Here is a 20,500-nt window from a genome sequence, read left to right as displayed (position 1 = left end):
CCGGGTGGCGGGCAGTACAGCTGTACCTCCTTTACCACCAAGCTACGAGCGCTTGGTTTACGTTGGATTTGTTGTATCTTCTTTACCAAACAAGTTTTTTTTTTTTTCTGTAACTGACCACACAAGTTTCTCCGTTTTCTATATCATATATATATATAAAAATATATATATATATATATATATATATTATTTTTTTTATCTTGACGTTTCCCAATCAAATCACTCGACTTTGAATCTTCTCCTTATATTCTTTTGTCTTCAACACAAGACAAGAGGGAAGAAGGAAAAACCAATTCCATCTTAGTTCGGATATTTGTGGAAGAAGCAAAAACCAATTCTTGAAACTACTTTAGAGATCCACAACGCCCTCCCAAAACAACTTCACCGTTACCAGTTCTTCAGTCGTACTAGGATCATAATATGGAAACAGTAGTAAGAAAAAGTTGTTTATAAAGAGAATTGATCATTGAATTAGAATCAACAATCTACTTACTAGTCACTACCGAATAGAAATCCATTAGTTAGTGAACCCTTATAAACTTAAAAACTACGTGTATCTTCGCATATTCAGTATACATACATATTATCAAGTGTCTAATCTAAAGATACATTTTCAATCGATTTAAATAATTATTAAATATAATTTAATTGATTAATATATATATCTAAATCTTATAGTTTTTCCTATCAATTGTAGTTTTAAGAGATTAATCAAACAATGTATTTTTTTTTTGTCACAAATCAAACAATGTATATATATTCACTTTCATTACTAAAATAATACCAACACATTAAACGTGCATAAATATCAATTATGCGTTTGGATAGTGGCTTCTTACAAAAAGTTAGTTTTGTTATGTCCCTAGCTCGATTCTGCTTAAAAGAATGTTTTAGGGCCTAGATCGAATGTTGCTAAAAAAAAAGGGGCCTAGATCGAATATTTCTGGTTAATAAAAAACATGCAAGAAAATTGCTTGGTTGTTAGTCACTTAATTATACAAAACTAAATGAAATATATAGAAATAAATTACTCCATCCGTTTCACAAATATATATTTTTTAGTGTTTTCACATATATTAAGAAAACACATTAAATCATTATAATAAATGTATCGTTTTCTGTAATTTTTCAATAATTTTAAACCAATAGTAATTCAATAAAGTCAATTAATTTTCTTGAATATCACAATTTTCTTGAATATCACAATAATTTTATACAAAAAATCCATATTTGTGGAACAATTTTTTTTTCTAAAACGTCTAACTCAATGAAACGGAGAGAGTATATCCAATAAAAATAAAGACGAATAAAAGAAAGAATCAAAATATTTATGGAAAACTAGATATATTATCATGGGTAGATCTAATGGGTAGTAAAAGGTCAAAAGCCTGTCACTGGAAAATGCAGGGATTGCTCATAAGAATTTCAAAAAGCTGAATGATATCTTGACATGAATTGGCACTTCAACCATTTTTGAATCTTCAGTCTTCCTACATATTATCATCTTCAAGCAGAATAAAATGTATATATTAACTAGATAGGTTTCTGCACAATGAGCAAAAATACAAATTTTTGAAATTAATTTATTTACTTATTCAAATTATATTTTCATTACTTTTAGTTTTAAGTTTATTAATTTTTAAGAAGTAAAAAGTAATCACTTATTGTTTTTATATAGTTTAATTTTCTAGTCTGATTGTATTTAAATTAGTTTAATTTAATAAAAGTGTTATTCATTTTTTGAAATAATAATTTTATAATATTTTATTTCTTCTTAAAAATAAATTTTAATTTTATAATTTTGTTTGTTTTAGTTAAAAATATTTAATTTATAAAGTATTTTTAAGTATTTTATAAATATTTAATTGAGTGAGTCAAATGCTAATCACTCAATTAAATTATTTTATTGCAATTGCATTTTAAATATACTCGGTAATTTAGAAAATTTATTAAAATTAAGTAATAAAATTAAATATGGCTTTTAATTAACAATATTTATATATCTTTGATATGATATAAAAATTATTAAAATGTCTATTTTTTTACCAAAGGGTAAATATATATGATCATATTACAATTTTAACATCATGTAATAAATTTTGAAAAAAATAATATTATATTATTTATAAAGAATATGGTAATGACACAATTTTCCCAGATTAATATTATATTTTCTGAAATATATTTTTGCAAAGTAGATAACTTTTGCAAATATAAAGCTCATATTATTTTGCAAAAAAAATTGTTTGCAGAATATTATAAATTCTACAATGTAAAGTACTTTTTTGACATATGATCATTATATTCTTATATTTTTATATTAGTTATAGTATCATGTATATTTCTAGTTATGGTAATTACCATATAATTATTATTTATCTTAAACCATGTCATAATTAGATTGATCTATGTCGTTATTTTTCTCTGGAACAATTGTGATGATGATACATATACAAATTAATACAGAAATAATCTCTAAAAAGAAGTTATATTCTACTCACCACTTGACGTTTCTAGACATCAACTTCTAGCCGTTTTTTATATTGCTAAACAGCACGCAGTTCAATTTTACAATTGCGATTCTCAGGCCCACTTACGTTGGTGCATTTTTTTTTTCGACTATTTTCATTGATCTTAGCCCAATGGGCAAATTGCATTTTTGAGTATCAAAGAGAAACTCATTAAGTAAAGTATTACAAAGCCTAATAAGAGAATCACTCGGATGCTTTCCAGGAGATATTTAGAGCATCATTATCCCAAAAAGATTTAGGATCTCTTAATTATTTTTTAATACTTTTAAATAGTAAATGTGAGTTAACAGACTTAGTTAAGAGACACGAATATTTATGTGCTCCAATGCAAATCTCTTAATTAAAAATTTTTGTAAAAAAAATATTAAACGTTTTTTTATTAAACTTAAAATTTATTAGAGAAAGTGTTAGAGAAGCCTAGAAGTTGAATGATCTTACATGCATTGCAAGGGAAACCTCCCAGAAGCGAAACAGGACGTGAGGGAGCAGTTGGACAAATCAATTTTTTTGTACATTAGCATATATGTTTATCATAAACCATTCAATGAGAGTTCAGTGATACAGAAAATTACTTCCAAATGTTTGTGGTTATGGATCCTTACGTTTGGAAGAGGCAGGCTCTCCAAGAGCTGAGACGAGCTGCAGAGAGAACGGAGACAAAGTGAGAAGTTGTTCAGAAAATTTGAACTTTTGTTTGATATCTTACAACTCATTTGGGCATTACTTTTATAAGCATGATGATATTATTATCTTTATGATTTGACTTATGAAATGGGCATTGATCATAAGTACAAGTACAAGGGCATGTGAAAGAGAGCAATATAGTACCTTGAGCCATTGTCTCCAAGACCGTGCAACCAAACAATAGTAGCTTGGTGCTTTCCTTTAGGCCTCACAACATAAGTCCTTCCAAACTCATATCCTCTTGCACTTCTACTACCTAACAAAGATTTTCCCAGAAACATATTCAAGCAGAGTAATCACAAAACAAAGTCATTAAAAACACACACTTGTTTTTTTCTAAAAGCACACGCTTCATAACTAAACACCAAACACAATAAAGATAACATAAGACAGAGCTAGCAAACAAAGAGTAGAAACAAACCAGAACCCATGCTTTGATTTTTTTTTTTTAATTCAATTAACACTAAGAGAAATTCAATTAACACTAAGAGATGAGAGTTGCATATCATTAAGTTAATGATGCTCTTGTCGATCCTTCTGGAGCCACATCACATGGACACGCTTCCATCATGCGTAGATCAGAAGCTAGGCCACACTGTAGATCGTCGCCTCCGTAGATCTCCGATGTCATCTCTCAAAATCTATCTCTCCTCCGTCATATTCCACTCGAACAAAGATGCTCAATAATGGGTAATCCGATACCAAATTTAAAACCTTAATTCACCGGAATTAAGTATATGGAGGCTTAAAACAAGCAGAAGAAAAATCCTTTGCCAGACCGCCTATGATAGCGCCTGCTCTTCTGAATCTTCTTCTATCACGATTTAGAGACTCCATTAACTCTTCCTTCTTTCTCTCAGAGACGCATCACTTTGCACTTAACGCCTGAAATATTAGCGAAGACTGATTCTCCTATTAAGAAATCAGAGTGAGCGATGAAAAAAGCAACTAAACCCAATATTCATCGGGATAAAGTTAAGTACAGATTGGAAAGCAAGATATATAAACTTTATATAGTTTTAACCCAAATCGGAGAAGATAATGAGTGAAAAGCAGAACTAGTTTGGGTAAAAACATAACACACCAAAAAGAGATCGCCTAACGAAGTTCTTGTCGCCATAGCGAAATATAGATATGGATTTGAAACAAAATAAAACACACCAAAATCCCCAAGGGAAAAGCAGATCCGCTAAACGGAAGAAACTCACTTACGTTGGTGCATTGACTCTCATTTTCAAGCAAACATTAAACGCTCGGACTCGCAGGGCAAGAGTCGAGAGGAGAAAACAATGTCATATAAACAAAAACACTCAAAAGATGAAACGAGTTACAAAGTGTGATCAAGTATTTTTCGAGACCTGAAAAAAAAAACATTTTTAACATAGTCTGGAATCTGAATTGTTCTCTGTCACGGTTCAGGCAAGTTTTGAAGCTATCGGCCTCCTCGCCACCCGGAAACAGACTTGGGAACAAGTGAAATCGAGTTTGAGGCAGCCTCTAATCTGCACAATGCCCGAAAGTGAATATGTTTATCACCAGTAGAAAAAGAGAGAGAGAGGGAGAGGGGGAAGAGGGAACTACTTTGATATTTCTTCAACAGCCTTCATGATTTCATCGGACCTAGTTTCCAGTACCTGTCCTCCAAACACAATCTCATCTAAAACTGTGTGCATCTGCAACAATTGTGAACCAAATCACTACTACTAAACGCAGCACCAGGCTGTTGTACTAACACGTATTCTGCGTGATACCAGTACCTTGCTGTAGTTGAAGACAATGTCGAGTTCACAAACATTGCTGAAGCATTTGTCCAGTGTTTCAACAAGAACTACAAACGCGAGAGAATCAAACTGAAACTGAAGTTATCATCATACTATGAAATCATTTTTTTCTTCACTAGCATTGAAGAGGACAAACCAATGAGGAGGAGAATAGGCAAAAACCATTCATATTTTTGTTTTAACATCAGTATATTCTCTGTATATACTAAATTGAAAGAACTACACAGAGACTTGATTAATTGTCGACAAAACACAATGTCAATCCAAAGTAAAGGAACATCCATACATATCTACACATACTAACGTACCTTGAATGAGATCAAGCATAGCAAGCTCATTTTCTGATCCATCAAATACAAGCACAAAGTAGAGTGTAGCATAGTGTTTGTACACAAGCCGTGAATCCTGCAAACCAAAATGATTCAAACATCAACAAATACATAGCACAAAGTTTTTGATATTTATTTTTTTTTTTTTAAATTAAATTGATGAAGAAGGCATTGCATTACCGGACCAAACAATGAATCAATCTCCAGAAAGTTGCTTACGTTCTCAGGTCTGCTGCTCAACACTGTCAACACATGATCGATAAATAAATAACACACGATCGATCGAGGTGATTGTTGATCGGAATCTGGGAAAATTTTTCAAAACCTGAAAACACGCCGCGGATGAGCTCTTGTTGCTTCTCTACAGGCTAAATCCAAAAATCCAAATCTGAGAATCGGTCGTAGTAGAGAGAGATCCAATTATGAAAAATTAAGAACTAAGCACCGGACCAAGAAGTCGTAGAATTTGGCTAGGCGTGGCTTGCCTTGTGTGTTCATCATCATCACTGCCTTTATCATCTTCACAATCCCTGAAACTCCCAAGACTCCGATCTCGTTTGGACCTTGATGATGAACTCCTCCTCTAACCTTCTGTTTTACTCGGAGGCTTTCGTAACTAATTGGAAAACTTCCACGTGTCGTCACTTTCATGATCTTACCTCTAACCTTCTCACTGATTTAGAGTCTTTCCCACAATGAGAAACTTCCACGTGTCTATTTTTGTTGCCAACAGAGTTGTTAATGTTAAGACTAAACAAAGATGAGGTTATTTATTATCTTAGGCCTCATTATAAAATTATATGTCATTTAGTGGTAAGAGTTGTATCTGGAATATGAATCTAAACCAAAGTAATTAAGAAAAAAAACCCCCCACCAAATCCAGTATGGCGTGGTGTACTCAGTAGACTAATCTTGATATTGTGCCAACAAACTCTTTGGTTAAGTTGTTTGAATCACCCAATATAGAAGACAAACTCTTACAACCGTTGATATCAGTCAGTGCTTGACCTGTCTGCATCAATCACACATATCATGTCCTAGTCATGTAGATTTTGTATTGAACTGTTACATGGAAGCTACTTTGGTGGTTGTGGTAAAATCATTCAGGTGAGCTTTTGTTTCACTGACAAATTCTTGTTTAGTTTAATTAACGATTTATTTGATTTAGCTAATTGTTTTGTCATCTAGCCTATGAGCACACAATTTGTTAGTTTCTAATCAGTATAAATGAACTTTTCACTCAGAAAAGTTGGATAGCTGGAAGAATAAATGAATTATCTTTTAAGCATGATTGATATGAAAAATTCTTGAGTAAGAATGTCTTTGTACCAACAAACTTTGTAGGCATGATTGATAGAGCATATGCACAAACAAAAACAATAAACCAATCCAACTGTATCTTTGCTTCCGCATTAAAGTCAATGAATGTTTCAAGATTTTACAAAGTATTTTTATTAATATTCTAACTAATCATTTGCATTCACATACAGAAGTTGAAAAAGAAACTACTGAACGCAAAATATGAGAGACTTTTTACTTATTAGTATCATGATTATCTAGTGAAATGATAATCGAAGTAGATGATATGATAATCATCTCCATAAGGTCTGCTGAATCTAAACAACTTCTTCGTGGACTGTCAGAGTTTTCTTAAAACACTAAACTGACATTTTGTGTTTGGAGAACCTCCCACAGATGCCGCACCATTCTGGATAAGAAGAGTGGATCGCATTTGGAGAAGCACGCGATCTGCTCATCCCAAGTTACATGCACATCAACAAAACATTATTACCATAATATTGTGGAGAGATGCACCAACTTTCTTGATAACATGGATAAAAAAGATTTTCTAATGTTTAAAACTGGTGCTGCCCAGGATCGAACTGGAGACCTTTTGCGTGTAAGGCAAACGTGATAACCACTACACCACAGCACCTGACGTTTATGATGCTGATGTTTGTCAATAATAGTCGCCTCCATGAATATCGGAGGTAGAGAGAGAAGATACGTAGCGTTATATACTTATGCTAGAAAGAAAATGCATGGACGTGAAAGAAGTGTTGGCGAAGATGGACAAGGAAAGTGTTTGGAGGTAAAGTGCACAACCTTGTTATGGGGAATGCATGCTTCTTCGTCTTTGGGTATCAGAAAGATGAAATTTAAAGGTGCACAACCTTATAACAAAGTAATTCGTGAATGACAACAATGTTCGTATCAACAAAAATATACATACAGTCGTAGATGTGCAGATAAATTAGCTAGAGAAACAATTTTTGTCCCCTTTATGATGTATATTTGATAGCTGTCCACACTTTTTGATAGAACATGGATGCAGAGATAAGTAATCAATAAATGCATTAAGTTGACAAAAAAAATTATTGCAACGGAATGAACAGATTAATCCACTTGCGAATAAAAAACATCAAGTTGATAATACTGGCTATCAAACTCAAATTTAATTGTATATATAAAAACATTAATATTTGTAAAATCATAAAACGTTTCATTTGAGATATTTTGAATTGAATTTCTTATATTTAAAAATATTCAATATAATAGTTTATGATATTTTAATTTTTTTTATGAGATATTTATTAGGTACTTTATTATACCATAACTTTAAAATTATGAAAAATGTGCTTGGAGGAACTAAAACCCACATTTTATAGAACAAGTGTTAGAGTTAGAAAAAAAGTGGAAAATTCTGAGTATATTTCTAACAAGATAATTTGTTTGAATTGAACTAATATTAACAACGAATGTAATAAGTACAAAGAACAAAGCTAAAAAGTAAAACAACTAGCTAGAAGAAAATATTTCAAAATATTCTATTGCACTTGTAGTGTCGTGATTCCCAGATAATAAGTTTTTTATATTGTCTATTTCAATCTAGTTATTCTGCATATTTAGAGCGCATGTGTTACAACTTACTCCATCGATCTCAGATTGTTAAGTAATCGATTGACTGCGAAATGGTTTGGTGTTGATCATTATCCATTCTATTCTATTCAAACTTGCTGTTTTAAGCTGCAAAATAAATAGCCCTCAAATAAATTCGTCGAGCCTCACAGTAATGAGCTATCATATGGAATAAACTTTTAATTTTTCAGATTTATTAGTTGTATAAATAAAAGAAATCTCATAAAATCATGCCTCTTATTATTTTATTTTTCACGTTTACTCTAAAATAATCGAGGATACCAAACCAAAACCAAAACCAAAACAAACAACAATTTTATGATTGGGACATTGTGCTTGAGAACGCGGAAACCAAAGGAATAGGTCAAATCGAATGATAAGTCTGACACGTGGCTGTCTAACCTTTCTCCCTAGTATATTAATCAACCAGCGAAGGACACATCAGTTACCATAATCGGTAAACAAGAGAACTATTTATGAGAAGAGAAGAAAAAGCAAGTTGAAAAGCAGAGAAGACGATCTGATAGTGATAGATAGGCTGGAGGAATAATTTATCGAAGAATAAAATTTAAAAACCTCAGAATTTTTTTTTTTTTTTTTGATAATCCAGGGTTCCCCGATTCGCGGTCATTCCCTGGGCCCGGTCAGGCAGCGGACCAGCTTTACCCGGGAGGTTTTTCTCTGAGCCTGAAGGCCCGGTACCCACTTTAGTGACAGGGATGAGCAATTCGACTCCGGCTGGCGTCGAAACCAGAAGTATGACAATTGACCCCCAAAACTCTAACCAGGCTCTAACCAGAGCTGACTCATCCCGTCACCTCGAAATTATTGTCTTTCGCATAAATACGAAGATCGATTATTCAGCTGAGGAAAGAAGAAAGTAATGGGGCGTGTGGATTACCTAGCGATGAAGACCGACGTCGACACGGTTGCTCTGGTCAATTCCGACGTGGAGGAGCTTAAGATCGCTGCCAAGAAACTCTTAAGCGATGTGACCAAGCTTGGTGGAGCAGCCTTTGGTGTTTCTTTCGTCAAATGGTTGGCTTGCTTCGCTGCCATGTGAGTGTTCTCTCCTTTGGTGTTTCTAACGAAATATTTGATTTTTCTTTGTGGGTTTTTCGATATTCGACGTTTGCGTAGCTTTTTTAATGTTGGGTCGATCGAAAGTTGGGAAATTTGAGATCGAGATGATTGATGCTTTGTTACTCTGTTTTTAGAGATTCTGTTTTTGTTGATGCAGTTACTTGTTGATATTGGATCGTACAAATTGGAGAAGCAAGATGCTAACATCACTCTTGATACCATACATCTTCCTTAGCCTTCCTGGTGTGCTTTTTAACTTCCTTAGGTAAATAAAAAAATCTCACAACATGTTCTTACACAACACTCAAGTCTATAGTTTGCATTGGTTTTAAAGTGAAAGTTTTCCCTCTCTGTTATCAGTGGAGACGTTGGGAAATGGATTGCTTTCGTTGCAGTTGTACTCAGACTTTTCTTCCCAAAACATTTCCCAGGTGATGGTCCTATCACTCTTCATTTACATCTTTGTGTATTGTTGTCTTCCTTGCTGTGGTGTTTATTGTTATAAATAGCTGAAACAATATTTAAAGTCTCACACTTTTTTTGTTTGTTTGGTGGTACTTTATAGATTGGCTAGAGATGCCTGGTTCTCTGATCCTTCTGCTAGTGGTATCTCCTCACTTTCTAGCTCACCATATACGTGGAACCTGGATTGGCTCTATCATCAGTCTTTTCATAGGCTGTTACCTTCTTCAAGAACATATCCGAGTCTCGGGTGGGTTCAGGCATTCGTTCACGCAGCCCCGTGGTGTATCAAACACTCTAGGGATCATCCTTATTCTGGTCTACCCTGTTTGGGCTCTAATCGTTCGTGTCTTAAAATAGACATCTGCCTCTTCCATATCCCCCAAGCTGTATATGTCTCTGTCCAATAAACTCCGTGAAGCACCGGGCAAAAGCTCTTTGCTCTGCTTCTGTTACTATCTAAAGCTCAATCAATGTTCCATATATTTAAAAGAAAAAAAAAATCTCATTTTTACAACTATTTGTAAAGAAAAAAAAAACTATCTGTTTGTCTATTGTAATAAGAACTGTTTAAGTAATAAGGCTTTAAGCTCCGAATTTCTTTTGTGTAAATTGACTATGTATACCGTTTCGTATATCCAGCCGTGGAATGTTTGTCGTTTTTTGTATCCAAAAAGGAGAATGAACTACACGCTGTTTCAGAACTCAGGGCTAGCTTTCATGTCGGTTGTCTATCGTTAAGAGAACTACACGCTGTTCAATTTAAACAAAGACTACATGTCGTTTATATGTAGGGGACTTCCTAAAACCCTAATAACCTAGTTCGGCTTCTTTTATAAATACTCAATCTCCGCCGATTTCAAGCATAATTCATCACCTATCTTATAGCTCAACCCCAATTAGAATCCCATTCTCTGCTATATGTCTTCTTTAGATGTTTGTTTATTTCGTAATTATTTCAAAATTCTCTTATATGTTTTTTCGAGTTCATACCTCTTCACTTTGATTTGGTTTATTATCTTACTTATTCTTGGATTTATTGAGAGTCTGAAAAGGATTTCTCAGTGATGAACAAAACATAGATGACGAGTCCGATCAATCCATTCTTTAAATCGTGGGGACAAACGAGGCATTTGTCTGAGAGAAATCCTTTTTAATTTTGATTTTGATTTTTCCGTCTATTAGATTTGTCTTCAAAATCGTTTCAAAGGTATATGTATTGTGATTTTTCAAAGAAATAGGAGCAAAGGCATGATGAGGATTGTTTATTGTCATCTGATTTTCTGATGAATCAAAACCTCCTACTCATTCTGAGTGCCTTTTTTCTGTTTCTTCAGTTTTTTTATTTAGTCAAAAACTATTATTCTTTAATTGAATAGTTGAAATCGTTTTTGTTATTAAATATGAATCAAAACATCATTTATCGATTGGATGATCGTATTCGAGGCAAGACTGTGATAATGTATACAACGCTTAACAGTGATAATTTAAATTAAACTACACCTTGATCCGCGCTGCGCGCAAATAATTTTTTTTGACATTTTAAATCATTTATTTACGATGAATATTTGATATCATATAAAAAATTGAACAAATAGACGTAATTAGAAATAAAATTGAACAATTGTTATTAATGTAAAATATGAAGAAATATTATATTATGATTTAGTATGGCATAAAAGATTATAAATTAGTTATATATTGTTTAAAGAAAATAAAATGATTTTTAAACTTTTATGAAAAATTTAACATATAAAAAAAGGCGATGAATTAGTCTTCAAATTGTAAATAATTTTATAATTTTATTAATAATAAATTATTTATAGTCTTTATTTTTCGTCAAGATAATTATTAAATGTCTGTCCATAACATTAATATGTTAAAATGTCATATTATGAAAGTCCATGTTGTAACCGTTTTTTTCCGTGAAGTGTAACAAAAAAAATTACATTTAACTCTTCGTTTTGTTTAAGTTTGTGTCGGTAAAAGATTAAAAAAAATCTCTCTATATTTTTCAATGTTCAATTTGAAGCTTATTATGCGGAAATCATACGCAAATATAAGCAATTGATTGGAATCTCTATATCTTTATACTCTTATAAATTTTAAATTTATTGTTTTCTCTTCTGGAAGCAAATCAATTACCGAAGTATTAGATCAATTGGTTAGAATCAAATCCATTCTTATATTTAGTGTAATTATGGTTACAGTTTCTATATTTAATAGGTACATTAAAGATATGACATTGAAGATATTATGTTTTGATTAATAGAAGATATTGGATTTTGAGTTTGTATTTATTGATTTGTTTTTTTTATAAAGCTTAGAAAATCAATGAGATGATTGGTTGGTTGATACATCATATAAAGAAAACGAAAACTATAGGTGGTTTGAATATTGTACATCGATCGATGCATGATGTAAGTTGACTATATAAAACTTGAACATGATCATTTCAAACTAAAATATAGGTAGGTTATATGCATTTGTTATATTGTAGTTAATATATTTTAAATATTACATAAGTCAAGTGATTCACGTTTTCGTAAAAATAAAATTCAAGTTCATTATTGGGCCGTACTCTTACGTAATAAGTTACGTTAAATATGATGTATTTTTAGATTCATTTAATGACATTAAGTTTAAATTTGATTAAGGAAAACTCATTAATTTAACTGGAAAAGACAAATATTAAAATAAGTAGGTTTATTTAATGATATTAAGTTTAAATTTGATTAAGAAAAACTCATTAATTTAACTGGAAAAGAGAAGTATTAAAATAGGTAATTTAATTCTCAATGACATTAAAGTTGTAAATAAATTAGAAAACGTATGGGTATTTTTTAATGGATACTTCTTTTTTAATAATAGAGATGATGCACCGAGAAACCCTGAAAATTGAGCCCAATAAAGAATTGAACTTCCACTCGCCTGGAAGCCTTATTCTTATATAGTACTAGGGCCGGTCCGCCTTACGGGCGGGATGAAAATTTAAAAACAATTTAAACAGTTAGAATGAATGTTTAATATAAATTTGTATCATATAAAAATATATATATTAGTTAAATATTGTACATGTTAATGGATTTGAATACTAAATAGACTATGAAGCTACTAATATTTGCTTTGATTAGGGATATTTGCTTGTTTTGATTACTGTTGAATGAACTATGTAAATTAAATTGGTTGGTAAGCTGTTAGTACAAAACTATATGTCATGTCTTGGGATTTTTGCTCTTATACCATCTTTTTTTGCAAAAAAACTCTTATACCATCTTTTTTTTGAAGTTGAGACGTTTATCGGGTTTAGTTGTACGTGGTTGTTGTTTTGATTAAGTTATTTAAAATAGTTTTCTTTTCGTGGTTATATTCATGCATGTTTCCTTTTTCTTTATTTGGCCAAATATTGGAAATTATAAATATACCCTACCATTAAAAATATTTCTATGTATATATAATTTTTAAAAAAATATCATTCAATGTTTATTCCACCTTGATTAGGACAATAAGTTGAATATATCGTATACCACAAATCATAATTATTCTCAGTCTTATACATTTTGTTCTTCAAGTTATTGTTACTTTTATTTTCTTTTATACATTTCTCTTAATATTTATGTATGCATCCATAATATTTTTTTAAAAAAGATTTTTCATTAACTAATGTATTTATTGTAGTTTTAAATATATTATAGTTTTCGTGCACTTGATTATTTTTTTTTTGGCGTTCGTAGTATTTGAATTGGTTGAGAACCTGAATAGATATTTATTTTCATAAAGTTTTTGGTGTATGTTTAAAATTTTTTTTTGTAAAGGCTTTTAAATCATATGAATATAATATTCAACACACTACTGTTGACTGTTTATATACTTAAAATTCTAACGTATGTAATTGCAAATTTTCTGAACTCATAGATTCGTTGCTACTTTACAAATTATCACAGGATGAAGTACATAGGGTAAAGATTGTTTTGATGATAATATAATGTCCATATCATAATGTGTGTGTTTTTTTTTATCTACTATGTATTTAGAAATAATTAACACATTCAATAATATTAAAGAGTAAAAAGTCCTATCAATTGTTCATAGTATAAGCTCAAAGTTAAACTCAAGCCCAATCAAAAAAATAAAACTCATAAGACAGACACATGTCGGTCTGTCAGAGAGTGACTTTCCACGTGGATAGCTTAGGAGAGAGACAAACATATTTTTATATATATAGATCGTCTATTTTGATTGAGTTATGTATTTATCATCAGACGATGATTATGGAGTTTCGGATAATAACCAAGGCCGACGATTTCCTTGTTAATCTGTATTGAAACCCTTGTTTGTACTAATGAAAATGTTCGGTAAATAGACTATGTTCGAAAATACTTGTGTGAGAGGGGGCATCTGCGACTGCGCCCAACAACTTTTTTTAAATTGCATGTAAAGCATTGAATAAATTCAGTATGCCCTCTTTGTTTTAGCATATATTCTCCTAATCAATAGAACAATCTTTACCTCCGCCCCTGGGTATATGATTAATTAATTTGATACGTTAAAGTTTTCTACTTTATAACATGTGACTGTACGAGATGACGAAGATTGAGTTATTTATGTAGTTGTTACAACAATATTTTTTTGCTGCAAATTGTTACAACAAGTTATAATTTACGTATTTGTTACAACATTCATCATGAAAATGAGAAAAATATTTATTTTGTAACAATTTGTTAAATTATTTTCCTTTATTTATGATGAAAGAAAAGATGTGGTGCATTGGAGTGATGGTATGTTCCAGTATTATTGATTAGTATGACCAATTTACCTCGCATTTTCTTCTTATAATTAATTTGAAGTTGACTAGTTTTTTTTTATTTGGTCATATGATTGGACTACGTTTGTTGATTGGAACTAGCACACATAGCATTTGTCAATATAACATTTTAGTTTAAAATTTCACTTAGTAATCAGATGGAGCGTGTGCCTGGATCGTTTGGCACCAGCGTTAGTTTCGCTCTCCGTATCTTCCAACTCGGTTTCTCTTCAACTTCTCTGATCTCCATGTGCTTGGATTACGATTTCAATGAAGTCACGACCTTCTGGTAAATATGTTAATTTGCATCAGCTCATAAAGAGATTTGATTTTTTGATCTTTCTTGTCTCTCTTTCTTAAGCTATCTGGCGGTTGTAATGGCTTATGTAATTCTCTGGAGTATCTTACACACGTTGGCCGATACATACTCTGTCTTAATGAAACAACTTCCTCACAAACCTAGAGTTCTATCCATAGTTCTCGCCGGTGATGTTGTAAGCAAATGCGAAAGAGTTTCTGTATCTCCCCTCAAAACGCTGCACGTTATGCTTATTCTCTCTATATATATGTAACAGGTACTGTCGTTTCTTTCTCTGAGTGGGGCTTGTGGTGCAGCCAGTGCAACCGAAATGCTTTTGTCTATTGATGCACCCATGTGCGGAGATAACAGATGTATCAAATACCAAGTCTCAGCTTTATTGGCCTTCTTGTGCTGGGCTCTGTTTCTTGATTCAGCTATTTTCAATATTTGGAGCTTATATTCACTATTCCGTTGACATAGCACATACATGTACATTTTATTTTTTTTACTCTAGAACCTTAGAGCACCATCAACGCAAGCGCTTGATGGAGTGCTTCTTGGTGGAACCCACCATAAAACAAGAAAACGGAGTGTTTAAAATGCCTGATTAGGTGTCGCTGCTTGAGCTGTTTCGCGGGCCCCATTGACACGTGGCGGCCCGCGATTGGTTAGTTTTTAATTTGTTTTTTAAACAGAGAAAAAACCATAAAAAATTGAAAAAAAAATTAAACACCCCACTTAGGGTGCTAGGGTTAATGGTGGTCTTAGTCCTTTAATGTTTTACTGTGAAATAAATTTAAATATCTTACCTGTGTATATAATAATACACACGTACTTCACAATTGAATCTTATCAGTTGTTTATAAAACTATAAAACTGAGTTTTTCTTACCTTTTTCTTTTAAAATCATTCATTAAACTTATGTATTTTTTTTTAACGATAGATAATTATGTTAACTCAAATAATGAGTAATATTACAAATGATTCAATAGCCGACTTACATGCCTTATGAAGATTCACTTCTGACTGTATTATTTGATCCGTCCTATAGGATCTTTTTTAAACTTATGTAATAAAATCTTTTTTTCGTAGACTCATAATTGCATTAATTGAAAACAAAATCAGCTCATTTAATCTTTTTGTATTTGGTACTCTCTATGTTCCCGAAAGTAATATTTTCTAGAATATGCAAGTTTATTAAGAATTTAATAAATGTTTATAATTTAATTTATTTTTTACTTATTATACAATTTCCAATAACTTTCCACCAATGAAATTTGGGGGATTTACCAAATATGACTCAAAACTTAACTTTGATTGCAAAAGTATACTCAAACTTGAATCAAATGCAAAACTAACTTAAAAGCCTTGTAAAATTACAGCCAGCCCCTTGTGACCAAACAAAAAAACACAAGCCATTTTTACGAATATAGCCGCAGTAAGTCGCATGAGTCGTCTGAGATGGTGGAAGTCGTCTCGTGTAGTTGATCTTAAAAATAATTTATAAATTTTAAAAAAATATATTTTGACAAATGAAAAATTAAAATCATGTAATTATAAACAATTGTAAGTAATGTAAATTAAGATATAATAAAATTGAATAGTTTTCAACATAGATGAGTGAAAGTAGTTAATCATGATATTCTTTGGTTTTATGGTTTGACAACATATGTTGTAGTATTGTATGTATGTTTAGGGTTGTATTTTGGAAAGCTTGAATGTTCTTTTGAAAAATTAATTTTTTTACCTATAAGTGTTTATTTTTGTGTATAGTAAACACTTTTGAAGTTTAATTTAATTTTATGAAGTGTTTAATTAGTTAATTAAGTTTAGGAGTTATGTTTAGGGTCTAGAAGACTAACTTGTAAGTCGTCTGGTGAATAATTTAAACCAGACGACTTATATGTAAGTCGTCCAAATATTCCCGCCTAATTTTTTTTTAAAATTATTTTTCCGTTTAAATAATTTAAACCAGACGACTTCGTCTAGGAAGTCTTCTATTTTAGTTTCCTGCTAAAAATATTAAAGTCTTCTGGGTGACTTACAAGTAAGTCGTCTAGGAAGTCGTCTGAATCAAAAATATTTAACCTAATTGGATTTTTTGTCTCCCTATATAAAGAAAAATTTACACATTATCTCTCCTTCTCTCAAATGGCTGCAACAAAAATGTAATGTTCATCATTCTAAAACTTTTCAACCTCTCTCTAATCTTTTTGAACTTATAAACACTAAGCTTTATATCAATTTATTATTTTTGTCTCATGTCTTTCTCACTAATTTATCTTGTTTTTGCAGATCTTTCATCACATGGTTCTCATCTTCCACTCATTTAAAGGTAGATCTATCAATTTTAGATATGTATTTTTGTGTGTTCTATAAAAGTATATTTATCTAATCTTCCACTCATTTTCTCTGTTTTAAGCCATTTGAACGTTTTTGGATATGCAGGTTTTTCAGATCTGGATTTGGACATGCAGGTTTTGCAGATCTGGAAGACATCTGGGACGACTTACCTGTTAGTCGTCTAAAATATAATGCGCTAGACGACTTCCAAGAAGTCTGGAAGACTTCCAGGAAGTCGTCTGACGGAGTCTTCTCTCATGTCTCTCCCTTTCATAACAGATCTGAGCGTTTTGGTAAGTTTTTATGTCTGATTTTTCTTCATTTGGTAACTTTCTTTGTTTAAAGTTCTTACTTTTTTCCCAAACTAAAACTCTCGAAACCCACTCTAATCTCTTTGACTTGAAAACGCCAAATTTTATATGATTTTTTCAGTTTTGTCTCATGTCTTTCTTACTAATCTATCTTTTTCTTGCAGGTTTTTAATCAGATGACTCTTATCTTCCACTCATTTAAAGTGAGATCTATTAATTTTAGATATGTATTTTTGTGTGTTCTATAAAATTAGATTTATCTAATCTTCCACTCATTTTCTCCGTTTTTAAGTCATTTGAACGTTTTTTTATATGCAGGTTTTTCAGATCTGGATTTGATATGTAGGTTTTTCAGATCTGGAAGACTTCTGGGACGAATTACATGTTAGACGTCTAAAATATAATGCGCTAGACGACTTCCAGGAAGTCTTCCAGATGACTTCCAGGAAGTCTTCTGACGAAGTCTTCTTCTATATCAAGTGGAGTCCAATCTTGTCTTTGTAGATGAATGATCTATAATAGTTTTGTTTGTGGTTTGTTTTTTTATTTGCATGTCTACTCTTTTAGTTGTGATTATTTTTGTAAAATCAGTAATAATGTTTCCCAATATGTAATATATGTGCTAACAATGTGTTTACACATTTACAAATCAATGAAATAATATACTTCAATAGCCTTTTTCTTATCTTTGGATCTCCCATATGCAATAATAAACTCCAATGGCCTTCTTCTCATCTTAATATACAATAATGTTGGTAGCCTCATATTGATACAACATTTTAAGAAGCATTTTAATCATTCTTCCAACTCATAACAATAATCATCATTGGTGTCTATAACAATAATAGTTAAGAGATGGAAACAAACCATAGTAACTAGTCAAAGCATATCACATTTTTTACAAGTTTGTGTTGAAAAACTTAGTCAAATTTAGTGAAACTAAGGGAGAAAATATATTTTGAAAATATGAGTTTTACAAATCTTGAAGTTACTTATCACTCATAAATATACAAGTTATTCAAAAACTAGCGTATAAGACTTAAAAACTAGCGTAGAAGACTTCTGTGCAGTTAGAAACTTTAATTAACGTGAATGTTGGTAACCTCATAAATATCACCAATTAAGTTATAAATTTCATTCAGTAGCCCTAATATTGACTAATATACATGAATTAACAAAAAAATATTAAAAAGTCTTTATAGGTTTAGAGAAAATGAAACTTTATTAAACATTGACGCATACGACTTCCACGGAGGTCGTCTGGACGACTTCTTTAGGTTAGTTTTGCAATTGATTTTTAACCTAGACGACTTGCAGGTTAGTCGTCCACCTTTGTTTGATAAAAAAAAATCGAGACGACTTACATGTAAGTCGTCTCGGGAAAACGGGTTAGTTTTGCATTTGACCGGAATGTGTCAGAAATTTGACTTTTCCTGGACGACTTCAAGTTATTCATCCAGTAGAAAATTAAAAAAATTAATATTTTGTTTTTTTCTAGATGACTAACTAGTAAGTCGTCTCAGATTAGTTTTGCAATTGAATTATTAAACAAAAAATTTGTTTTTTTCTAGACGACTTACACGTTAGTCGTCTTGGGTTTTTTTTCTAGACGACTAACATGTAAGTCGTCCAAGATAAGATAAGCAAGGTTTGACCAGAATCTCAGAATAAAATCATGGACGACTTACATGTAAGTCGTCGGACGGACAACTTCTGTGTAAGTTGTCTAGAAAAAAAAATATGTTTTGTTTAATATTTCAATTGGAAAACTAACCTGGGACGACTTACATGTAAGTCGTCTAGAAAATAAAAATATTTTTTTAAAATTTTCTACTGAACGACTAACTTGTAAGTCATCGAGGAAAAGTCAAATTTCTGACACATTTCGGTCAAATGCAAAACTAACCTGTTTTCCCTAGACGACGACGACTTATATGTAAGTCGTCTCGATTTTTTTTTATCAAATAAAGGTGGACGACTAACATGTAAGTCGTCTAGAAAAAATAAATTAAAAGTTAATTTCAAAACTAACATCTGCATTGACCAGACGACTTCCAGGTAAGTCGTCTACAGCCAGGAGACTTCCAGGTAAGTCGTCTACATCCAGGAGACTTACCTGTAAGTCGTCTGGACGAACAGATCTGGAAAAAATTCTCAATTTCATAGTTTCAACCAGTGAGATAACTTGTTTAGCACACATAAGTCTTTTCCAAGCACCTAGAATCTCAAACAAAAGTGACCCACCAAGAATCACATGCTTCAATGGCTCTATGAACCATAAAAATTTTAGAATCAAAATCTTGAGATTTTTTTGGATGAATATGGGGAGAAAGTGAAAAAATGTTGTTTTTAGTTGATAAGAATTGAGAAAGAAAAAGTGTAAATCGATTTGAGGTGCATTAAAAGTTTCAAATTGGTTGTTCATGGTGGTTGATGTATTGATGGCAATGACAATCTTGTAAATACATGAAGATGACGAGGTTGAGAGAGTAAAAATGTCATTTCGAAAAAAAAGGCTAATTGCATTTTCGTAAATAATGTGAAATTGTGGGGTGAATATGGCAAAAGAAAAATCCAAAAAACATATGTTAGTTTTGTGGTTGACTTCATGTTTTGAGTCAATTTTGCAAAAACCCCATGAAATTTAATCAATTCAAATATTCTCAATTAATTTTCCTTAAAAGTATAAAAAATTACGTTAACAATATAGAAAATCTATCTTTGTGAAACAATAAAAAAATCTAAAAAATTTTACTTTCGGGAACGGAGGGAGTAATAATTATTTTTGAAAAAGTATTTCAGTAGGTCGTAAACCTTTTGGTATTGATATTCGTAAAATATTTAGTTTCATAAATAAATTATCATTAATTATATCTGAGTGTATATAATATTTTTAAAAAGTTTATAAATTTAAACATAATCCTTTCAAAATGTCATAACTAGAAATGTACA

The 20,500-nt window shown here is 31.4% G+C and overlaps 3 protein-coding genes, 1 long non-coding RNA gene and 3 other non-coding genes across 7 annotated transcripts; 4 read left to right on the top strand and 3 right to left on the bottom strand.

Moving 5' to 3' along the window:
• Positions 1 to 4,493: 4,493 nt before the first annotated feature.
• LOC106425622 (AP-3 complex subunit sigma) lies at positions 4,494 to 5,954 on the bottom strand. Its single transcript, XM_013866344.3, has 7 exons — positions 5,776 to 5,954; positions 5,651 to 5,693; positions 5,506 to 5,567; positions 5,305 to 5,401; positions 4,973 to 5,043; positions 4,797 to 4,888; positions 4,494 to 4,717 (listed from the first exon to the last, which is right to left on the bottom strand). Exons 1-7 carry the CDS (start codon positions 5,842 to 5,844, stop codon positions 4,648 to 4,650), a joined length of 504 nt encoding a protein of 167 aa, XP_013721798.2. The 5' UTR covers positions 5,845 to 5,954; the 3' UTR covers positions 4,494 to 4,647.
• A 1,234-nt stretch (positions 5,955 to 7,188) lies between these two features.
• On the bottom strand, positions 7,189 to 7,261 carry TRNAV-UAC. The gene has a single exon. It is a non-coding gene; the product is annotated as a tRNA-Val (tRNA).
• A 1,469-nt stretch (positions 7,262 to 8,730) lies between these two features.
• Positions 8,731 to 9,488, bottom strand: LOC125589922. The gene is made up of 2 exons (XR_007326097.1): positions 9,063 to 9,488; positions 8,731 to 8,820 (listed from the first exon to the last, which is right to left on the bottom strand). It is a non-coding gene; the product is annotated as an uncharacterized LOC125589922 (long non-coding RNA).
• LOC106425620 (cold-regulated 413 plasma membrane protein 2) lies at positions 8,886 to 10,386 on the top strand. Its single transcript, XM_013866341.3, has 4 exons — positions 8,886 to 9,303; positions 9,485 to 9,592; positions 9,688 to 9,758; positions 9,893 to 10,386. The coding sequence occupies exons 1-4, from the start codon at positions 9,128 to 9,130 to the stop codon at positions 10,147 to 10,149; spliced, it is 612 nt and encodes a 203-aa protein (XP_013721795.2). The 5' UTR covers positions 8,886 to 9,127; the 3' UTR covers positions 10,150 to 10,386.
• A 462-nt stretch (positions 10,387 to 10,848) lies between these two features.
• LOC125591040 lies at positions 10,849 to 10,935 on the top strand. Its single transcript, XR_007327027.1, has one exon. It is a non-coding gene; the product is annotated as a small nucleolar RNA SNOR75 (small nucleolar RNA).
• A 100-nt stretch (positions 10,936 to 11,035) lies between these two features.
• Positions 11,036 to 11,103, top strand: LOC125590976. The gene has a single exon (XR_007326971.1). It is a non-coding gene; the product is annotated as a small nucleolar RNA Z105 (small nucleolar RNA).
• Positions 11,104 to 13,345: 2,242 nt separating this feature from the next.
• Positions 13,346 to 15,522, top strand: LOC106425655 (CASP-like protein ARALYDRAFT_485429). The gene is made up of 3 exons (XM_013866371.3): positions 13,346 to 14,882; positions 14,955 to 15,087; positions 15,169 to 15,522. Exons 1-3 carry the CDS (start codon positions 14,752 to 14,754, stop codon positions 15,367 to 15,369), a joined length of 465 nt encoding a protein of 154 aa, XP_013721825.2. The 5' UTR covers positions 13,346 to 14,751; the 3' UTR covers positions 15,370 to 15,522.
• The last annotated feature ends 4,978 nt before the right edge of the window (positions 15,523 to 20,500 follow it).

The sequence above is a fragment of the Brassica napus genome, chromosome C7, assembly GCF_020379485.1.
Source record: "Brassica napus cultivar Da-Ae chromosome C7, Da-Ae, whole genome shotgun sequence".
NCBI classification, from domain to species: Eukaryota; Viridiplantae; Streptophyta; class Magnoliopsida; order Brassicales; family Brassicaceae; genus Brassica; species Brassica napus.
Note: the sequence above shows the minus strand (reverse complement) of the source record. Positions and strands in the feature narration are given on the sequence as shown.

Coding starts and splice junctions, on each gene's coding strand:
- LOC106425620 (XM_013866341.3), top strand. CDS start 9,128: ATGGGGCGTGTGGATTACCTAGCGATGAAGACCGACGTCGACACGGTT. Junction 9,304..9,484: donor TTGGCTTGCTTCGCTGCCAT/GTGAGTGTTCTC, acceptor TTGTTGATGCAG/TTACTTGTTGATATTGGATC. Junction 9,593..9,687: donor GTGCTTTTTAACTTCCTTAG/GTAAATAAAAAA, acceptor CTCTGTTATCAG/TGGAGACGTTGGGAAATGGA.
- LOC106425655 (XM_013866371.3), top strand. CDS start 14,752: ATGGAGCGTGTGCCTGGATCGTTTGGCACCAGCGTTAGTTTCGCTCTC. Junction 14,883..14,954: donor AATGAAGTCACGACCTTCTG/GTAAATATGTTA, acceptor CTCTTTCTTAAG/CTATCTGGCGGTTGTAATGG. Junction 15,088..15,168: donor TAGTTCTCGCCGGTGATGTT/GTAAGCAAATGC, acceptor TATATGTAACAG/GTACTGTCGTTTCTTTCTCT.
- LOC106425622 (XM_013866344.3), bottom strand. CDS start 5,844: ATGATAAAGGCAGTGATGATGATGAACACACAAGGCAAGCCACGCCTA. Junction 5,568..5,650: donor CATCCGCGGCGTGTTTTCAG/GTTTTGAAAAAT, acceptor ATGTGTTGACAG/TGTTGAGCAGCAGACCTGAG. Junction 4,718..4,796: donor GCTGTTGAAGAAATATCAAA/GTAGTTCCCTCT, acceptor GGCATTGTGCAG/ATTAGAGGCTGCCTCAAACT.